The sequence below is a fragment of the Hevea brasiliensis genome, chromosome 16, assembly GCF_030052815.1.
Source record: "Hevea brasiliensis isolate MT/VB/25A 57/8 chromosome 16, ASM3005281v1, whole genome shotgun sequence".
Classification (NCBI taxonomy): Eukaryota; Viridiplantae; Streptophyta; class Magnoliopsida; order Malpighiales; family Euphorbiaceae; genus Hevea; species Hevea brasiliensis.
This window is the reverse complement of record NC_079508.1, coordinates 51339490-51348275: the sequence shown is the minus strand read 5'-3', so window position 1 is coordinate 51348275 and position 8786 is coordinate 51339490. Positions and strand designations below refer to the sequence as shown.

The 8786-nt window shown below is 32.3% G+C and overlaps 1 protein-coding gene and 1 long non-coding RNA gene across 3 annotated transcripts; one reads left to right on the top strand and one right to left on the bottom strand.

Moving 5' to 3' along the window:
• Positions 1 to 209: 209 nt before the first annotated feature.
• On the bottom strand, positions 210 to 1298 carry LOC110643826 (uncharacterized). Of its 2 annotated transcripts, none has more exons than XM_021796329.2 (2): positions 937 to 1298; positions 210 to 434 (listed from the first exon to the last, which is right to left on the bottom strand). In XM_021796329.2, the coding sequence occupies exons 1-2, from the start codon at positions 1213 to 1215 to the stop codon at positions 423 to 425; spliced, it is 291 nt and encodes a 96-aa protein (XP_021652021.2). In that variant the 5' UTR covers positions 1216 to 1298; the 3' UTR covers positions 210 to 422. The 2 variants fall into 2 exon arrangements, with proteins under 2 accessions (XP_021652021.2, XP_021652020.2); XM_021796328.2 differs by having other exon boundaries at positions 918 to 1297.
• A 1868-nt stretch (positions 1299 to 3166) lies between these two features.
• Positions 3167 to 7294, top strand: LOC131174721 (uncharacterized). Its single transcript, XR_009144950.1, has 3 exons — positions 3167 to 3374; positions 6360 to 6419; positions 7043 to 7294. It is a non-coding gene; the product is annotated as an uncharacterized LOC131174721 (long non-coding RNA).
• Positions 7295 to 8786: the final 1492 nt, after the last annotated feature.

The window sequence follows — 8786 nt, the reverse complement described above, 5'->3', positions numbered from 1 at the left end:
TATATATATATTTTTAAATTTTTTCATCCTTCTTAAATTATGAATATTGCCAAATGTAAAGATTTGGGGAAAAATGTATGCTCTTATGAGGAGACTTCTAAGATAAACAGGAAGTCTTATTGAGTGAAAATGAAATAAGGCCGAGGCCTTTTAGGTCACCTCTGGGATACCGGGTCTACTGCTCACTGGATTGAGATCAAAAAGCAAGGGGAACAAAGGAATTCTGTAATTGATCAATGGGTTACGAGATTCATCTCATATTGGTGAAAATATAGGGACTTCTAGCCCAAATGACAACACCAAGAAACAAGAAAGAGCTGCTCTTGCCTCCATTACATTCTGATCTTCATGCTAGGTAAAGAATTCAGGATAAAAACAACTTTAAATTACAAGTTTAGAGGCGGGTGATTTTGCATCTTCTTTCACAGTATCCCCTGCAAAAACCATAGACGTCAGAAGCAATCAGAGATGGGAAATGATCAAACTATTAAAATACTACATACAGGAGTAGAAAGTTTGAATCTTAATTTCAGTTGTACAGATATAGTCTGAAATTCACATACCATGACACCAATTCACCAAAATTTTCATACCATACCACAGACAATTTCTGTGTTTGGTTGCAGTGTTAAATTAATGGCATGTGTCTGATAGAAAATAGGAAATGCTCAAAGAAAATGCTTAAGAATATTATCCATAGTTTTCATATTTTCCAGTGAAATTGCTTAAGAATCTAATAAACGGCATAGTTTTTTTTTTTTTTGTTCATTGTTGCTTCCCTTTCACGTGAAAACGATAATAATATTTCACTAATAAGCAGTACAGAGTAAACAAAACTAAATCCCTTAAATCAAAATTCCCAATTTCTGGTGAATATGCAATATAGTTTCATCAATCGGAAAAGACAAGAGAGATACCGATTAAAGGCGTTGGTACCTCGCCGTAGATGGTCTTGAGTCTGGCAAGAGGGACCAAGGCGGCGTCGGAGTCAGCTTCAACGGAGAGCTTTTGCTTCCAATTCCACATAATCTTTTTCATGGCTTTGTTTGATTTTATGAGAGAGCCTTTCTCAGCCTCCAAAGCTTCTATGTCCTTTTGCTGGTTAACGGATGGCACGCATTGCTCCACAAAAGATCCTACGAGGCATACGTTTATCACTGTGTTGTTGTTGGTCGCTCTCATTGCTGTGCCAATCAATCTGTATGCGAACTCCATTTTTGTTGGCCTCTAGCTTTGGTTGCAGCAGCAACAGCGTCTTTGCTGTGCCTTTGAGCTTGAAAACAAAGGTGAAGGCAAGGGGATGTGGTTTGGATCATGGGCTTTGAGCCCAAATAGTCCGTTAAAAAAATAATGCAGGTGGGAAGATCTGAAACTGGGGTTAATGACGAAAATAACACTAGAAAATCCATTGTTATAAGTATAATTATTGAAAAACCTCAAAAATTTAAGTATGCTTTATGACTATATCCTATTTAATTATATTAATCCTGTTAATTTAAATTGCAAATTTTTAAATAGGGTAACAATTTTTATCATCCATTAATATTTTGTCAAATTAATTTAAATCAGCTTTATGCATTTTGCTTTGTGATTGGAATGAACTCGCTTCGGTTGCTTCTTGTTAGCTAAAGGTTCGTTTAGTTTAGCTGTTAGTTGTAATCGATAATGGATAATTAATAGCTATTATTATTAATTAATAATTATAGATAATTAATTATAATTGATTTATATTAAGTATTTGATAAATCATGTATAATCATTATTATTGATATATAAAATAATTAATAATAATATTTTTTATAATTTATTTTATTATCGATAAATATATAATAATTTATTTATTATATTATATCACTCGTTTTATTATTAAAATAAATAAATAAATAAATAATTTTAAAAAATATAATAAAATTAAATAAATTATTTCATTTTTTACTCCTTTAAAAATTTTATAAAAATTGATATATATATATATATATATATATATATATATATATATATATATATATATATATATATATATATATAAAAGAGTTTTCAACATTCTTATAATGTTACCTGGACATTTCCGGGTCTGCACGGTGAGGGTCCATCACCCTGTAGTTGCCCTTAACTTCTCCCACAGCCATTAACTTTCAATAGTAAATAACTCCAATTTTCCAAAACTTAGTTAACTTTTATCTTATAAATATAATTAATAAAATTAATTAAACTAATTTTATAAAAATTAATTTAAATAATTATTGAGCTAAAAATAATTATTAAATTAAAAATAATTATTTTAATTTAAATAAATTTATCGAGGATTACTGTATTTTTTTTTTCTCATTTTTAATTTCGAAGCAAGCTGCAGCTGCTTTATCACGCAGATTGAGCAGCCCTCAACACGTGAAGCTTCCAAAAAGATAGAAGTTACATGAATAAGCTAGAAGCTGCCATAAAGCCCCTAGGCAAATCTATTATTAATCACAGCATTCATTGACATAGCGGCAAAGATGTTAAATATAACACCCTTATATGCATCAGTTATATACATTTTACTATTTCGGTGATCAATATTAGTTCGGATAGTTAAGAGGCTTAAAATCATATTTAAGTCACCTAGAAAAGTCACAAAAAAAAAAAAAATACATGAAGGTAAAATAGAAATCAAGAAAAATAAGGCATAATGAGTTAAATGAGTCGAGGCTACAGCAATAGGTAATCGAACTGGAAAGTGATTGTAAGCTCAGTCGCTGCCCTAATTTTATGTGGGACCTTATGGCACTCAAGGCCTAAAGATTATTGCGAAGCTAATGGTATTATGAAAATCACATAAAAAAATCGAGAAAAAGCTCAAACAATTGAACCAAAGTTCCGGAAGCAATTTAATGCTATTGAAAAAACAGATCAGACTGATAAGGGGTAATTTGGTCAATTCACCCTTAAAGGTGACTTTTAGCCTAAATGTCCATTAAAATATAGAAAATTAAAATTGTGAAAAATAGATTACAAATGAAGAGGTGAGTGAAAGAAAAGGAAAATAAAATCAACTTAAAAAGAATTATGACATCACTATATGATGTAAGCATGACATAATAAATATTTATAATTTAATTAACTATTTTTGGAAAAGTATAAATAGGAAATAAATGGAAATTAAAAAGCCAAAATTGGTCTTCTTCTTCCTCTAAGTGCCGCCACTCTCTCTCTCATTTTCTCTCTCAAAAATTTCCACCATTGTTAAGCATTTTCAACCTTTCAAAACTTGATTCCACCCTATAAACCCTAACAAAAGCCATAAAAACCTCTTACTTGACCTTGATAAGAAGAATTGGAGGGAGAAATTTAAAGAATTTGGAGAAAGAATTGAGGATTTAGGAGCTCTATATAAGGTAAGTTTCTTTTTACATTCCTATTGGTTTTAGTTGTGGAATTAATGTTGAGCAAGTAGAATTGACTTAGAAAAATAGAAAAATCATGCCTATTAAGGAGAGAGGAAATTTCAGCAGCCATGGGTAATTGAGGGAAATGATGTGCTTTAATTTAATTAATCATGTGTACAAGCCTAATTGAGTGAGTAGATGTTAGTGGTACACTTTAATTTCATGAATTGTGATAATTGGAAATTAGGGTTCTTGGCACTTAGGGTTTTGATTGGAAAATTTGGGAATTTTGGTGAATTGATGCCCATTTGACATAATTGATGCTTAAATTGGTCAATTGGTGTATTTATGAGTTTGATTGAATACATGGAATGGAATTGAAGTGTGAATGTGGTAATGTCCAAATCTGGATAGCTTGACCCTTGTCCACTCAAATGGCTATAATTGAAATTATGTTGCTTCAATTGGTGTGAGGCCAATTAGAGATGAAAATTAAGACCCAAAGCAACAATTTTCATGCAGAAACCTTGCCCTAAAACTGACCACAAGTTGGTGTAAAATTTAGTTAAATCTGGATTAGGTACTTTGCCACAGGACAAAACTGATCATATAAACAATACACGTTCAAATTATCATAACTTGGTGTAGAAATGTAACACCCCTATTGGTATAGCCTGGTATATTTCACTGTTCCGGTGACCGGTGTCGGTCCGGACAATTAATGGGATTAGGGCCACACTTAAGACAATTTGAGAAGCCATAAACACAAATAATTAGTAATGTTTAATTAGTTAACTATAAATAAGAAAAACAGAACATAAGAGGTTAAACGATCCGAGAGTCACAGCGATGAGTGACCTCCTCGAACGCAGCTGAAGTCATTTTAAACTCAAATTTCGAACCGTAAAAAGTGACGCTGCTGTCCTTAGGACCCTTATGAACACAGTGGAAAAGAGAAAATCATGAAAAAGAACTGTTAAGCCAGTCAAATAATTAGGTCAGGGAACCGGAAGAAATATGAAATTATTTGCAAACCGAGATGAATCGGCGAGGGGCAATTTGGTCAATTGACCCCGAGAGCTGACTCCTGACCTAACTGTCAAATAAAATTAGAGAAAAGAAAATTTCGAAATCGAGAATTAAATTAAAGAACTAATAGAAAAAAAAAGAAAAAGAGATGAAAATGAAAAAAAGTCAAAAGTTATGACATCATGCATGATGTCATAACTAAATTAATAAATTGAATTAATTAATTTGGATTTAGTGGTCTTCCATAAGCAAAAAACATATAAAGGAAAGAAAAGAAAAAGAAATTCATTAGAAAGCTCTTCTTCTTCCTAAAGTGACGCCCACCTTCTCCCTCTCATCCCCATGAAATTTTCTTCCTTGAGCTTACAATTAAGCTTGATTCTCTCCACTTAATCAACATAACTCCCTTAAATACCTCACTAGAACTTGTGATCTCAACTTGAGAAGGGGATTTCAAGAAGAAAGAGGAGTTAAAGATAGTGATTTGAAGCTTTAAGTGAGGTTAGTATATCAAACTCCTTATTTTTCCATTTACATGCATAACTAGTGGTTGAAATGAGCTTAGAACTTGATTTAAATGAAATAAAAATACGGGGAAGAACAAACTGAATTTTTGGGCAGCTTGAGAGGAGTATGGTTTGCATGAATATGATGCAATTGAATGAGTTTAGAAACCTTACTTAGTTAAATGATTAACATTAAAACCATTAAGTGTGATTAATTTCAACAAAGTAGTGAAATTGATGAGTTAGGGTTTTGAATGCTAGGGTTTATGAACCAAAATTTGGAGAAATGCATAAATGGCATGTTTAACCTATTGTGAAATGAAATGATGGTCAATTATGATCAAATAATTTGTGTGGGAATTGTTGGAATAAAAATCAAATTCGTAGGTCCAATGGTCATGCTGCTGGCAGCATGACCAAACCCACTTTGAAGGACCAAAACTCAAATTTTACAAGTCCAATTGATATGCCACAAATTGGAGATGAAAATAGACATAAAAGAGCACAATTTTCATTAAGGAACCATGGCCAAAAACTGACCAAAACTTGGTGAAACAATTGACCAAAGTGAAATGATAGCAGGCTGCCACTGCACCAAACTGACCAAATGAACAGTAACTGTTCATTTGGTCATAACTCGAGTTAGACAGGTCAAATTGACCTGAAATTTGGCCAGGGGTTAGAGGAGATATAGATATAAAACTTTCATGAAGAACATCACCCCAAATTATGCCATTAACCCATTCAAATTATTGAGCAAAGTCAGGTTACCAAACCTGCAACTCTGCAGAATTTTCATTGAGCAGCAATGTTTGGATGGCTATAACTCTCTCTAGAAAACTCGGATTTAGGCGATTCTTAAACCGATGGAAACCTAAGACATAGTAGAACATTTCATCTGAAGAAAGTTAGACCAAATTATGAACTTAACTTGATCAAATTACTGACCAAAGTTGGATCAAAATCTGCCAGAACCCAAGATATCACTATGAGCGATTGCGTGAGCGATAAACTTATTTTGGCCATAACTTTAGCTACAAAACTCCGATTGAGGTTATCCAAAAATGAGAATACACTTAAGACAATAAGGAACATTTTCTATGAAGGAAGTTTTATCAAATTCCAACAGTAGATCGACCAATGGAACAGTGAAATTTCGGAGCACCAAAACCGAAAATTGGCAATTTTGCCAAAATGACCTAAGCTTTGAGAAAGTGACCAAAACCAACAAGTTTAATGACCAAAATGTGGTATGTGGGTGAAGTTGGAGTTCCCATACCTATTAATCCTTAAAAAGTCAACAATTTGACTTGAATAGTGTAGTGAATAGTAACCCGAAACACAAAAACTTCGAGAACGTCGAATTTAACGCAATAGAGCTAGTTAAAGTGAAGTTAAATTTATTTTTGGACTTATGTTAAGTTATGGTACTGAAACACTATGAAATTGTGTGTTTCAGCTGAAAAAGACTTGGAAGCTCGGAGAGACTGAGTCAAGGCCTAGAGGCGACTCCAGTCAGGTTTGTGCACAATAAACTCTATTTAAGCATTTTACCCTTGAAAAATTGATTTAGCACGCATTATGAATTTATGAACTTTTGTGTTGCCACCTTGTGATCAAATTGTAACTTTGGAAATTGATTTGATTTTTATATGCAATATTTGAATAAAATGTTTGAAGTGGATTTTTGATTCACACTTAGCATGACAGTTACTTATTATTCCTCCTCCATTTATGGGGTTGAGATCGTTTATTTTCCTCCCTCTCTGGCTTGCCAGTTGAGGTTGTAGATCGGATGAGTACTCATTAGCTAACTAGCCACCTCCCTCATTGATTTCGATTAATGGGGTTGTAGATTGCTTTGTCGTGGTGTACAACGCGGCATTGATCGGAAATTTTGTGTCATGGCTTAAGTTGTGTATGACTTGGCAACACTGTGTTTATGAAATTATTTGACTAAACTGTGTTTAATAGATTATTTGACAAAATGGTGTTATTATGAACTTTGATCATTATTGAAATGTGATTGAGAAACATTTGAATTGTATTTGGCAATGAATGATTTATTTATTGCATTTTAAATTTTTATTGTGCACCACTGAGTATTTGTATACTCAGCGATGGCTTATTTTGCTGTCGCAGATAAGAGCAAGGAAAAAGCAGCAGAGTGAGCTGCGATTAAACCGAGGATTACATTGATCTTTTGTACGGGTATTATTTTATGCCCTTGTAGATAAATTTTGATGTAAATATGGAAATGTTGTATGTATCAATATAAAGTCGAGCAGTTGTAAATAAATTGTAATAATATTATTTTGGATTTTCTTCTGTAAATTTAATATTTGTATATGTGAATTTCCTGCTTTATGTTTTGTGAATGGAATTATTGAATATGCTGAGTTGACAAATTTGACTTGGATTGTGGAACTGTTTTGGAATGAATTGATTTGAGTTGAATTGTGAATTATTGGAGGTTGGGAGTTGTGAAACATTTTTGGGAGTGCTTTTTACAGGTCTTTGAAGAACTGGTTTCTCAAAATACAGAGGAAACTCTGTCAAAATTTTTATAAAATTTGCGGCAAAATTTAAATGGACAAAAATTTTTACTAGTCCTTAAGCTTTGAATAAATGGTTCTTAATTCTCACTAAAATGCTCACCACTTCTAAAATGTAAGAAAATTGTTTTAAAACCCCTTGTAGGGTACTTAATGAGTTATCGGTAGGTAAAGTTCGGTAGTTTATTAAGTATTCTACGGGGTCATGTTATGCCTTACGGAGGGGTAAGGTGTGACAAGAAATGTCCAAATGACCTGATTTTTATACCATTAGAAAGCTTAGACATAGTAGAACAACTTTCATGGAGAACAAAAACCTAAATTTTGACCATAACCTGATCAAATTGCCAAACAAACTTAGGTCATCAAATTTGCTATACCTAAATTTGCTTAGAATTGCTAGGTTTTGACCAATTCGGCAAGCCTTAGTAAAAATAACATAAGTTGAGTTACAAAACTCCAAATGCAGTGATTCAAAAAGGAAATTAACGATAAGACATTAAGGAACAACTTTGATGAAGAAAAGTTGGCCAAATTTTTACTGTAGATAGATCCAATGAAACAGTAAACTTAGGAGACAAAATCTAAATTTTTGGAATTTCTTCCAATGAGCTTTGAATTGAGATTGACAACCAATGCCAATAAATTTAAGACCCAAAATGTGGTATGTGGGGGTAATTAGAACTAGCATACCTATTAAGTATGAGAAAGTCAATATTTTACCAAATTAGTCAAGTGAATAGTAACCACCATAACTAAGGATACAGAGAACTCAATTTATGGGATTATATAAGTAAAATTTAAATGCAAAATGCAATTGTTATAATTATTGTTAGAAATAATTTGGATAAATATTGAAACACTTGAAATTGTGTGTTTCAGTAGAAAAAGAGACTAGGAAGGATAAGGAAAAAGTAAGTCAAGGCAGAGAGGCGACTCATTAGAGGTTCATATACAACTAATTTTATACAATTAATTTTAAATTTGGAAATGAGTTGAATGAATTGTAATTATAAATGATTTGGTTGCAATTGTGATTTTTCCTTGAATTTTTATGAATTATGTGTTGCCAACCCGATAATGGATATTTTATTAAATGATATGTGTTATGTGAATTGAAATGCAATTGGTTGAATAAAAATTTTATGAATTAGTTTTTAAATCACAGTTAACATGACAGTCCCATTCGGAACTCACCAGTAGTAACGACTATTAGGGGTTTAACAATTAAAATTACTTATGTCTCCCATTAATAACGGTTAGTGGGGTAAGACTATATGAGTACTCATTAGCTAGCTAGCCCTTCCCTCATTAATAACGGTTAGTGAGGT

Bases quoted from the DNA above. Each gene is read 5' to 3' on its own strand.
- LOC110643826 (XM_021796328.2), bottom strand. From the start codon at position 1,215: ATGGAGTTCGCATACAGATTGATTGGCACAGCAATGAGAGCGACCAAC. The intron at 435-917 runs GTATCTCTCTTG...TGGTTTTTGCAG, and splicing joins GGTACCAACGCCTTTAATCG to GGGATACTGTGAAAGAAGAT.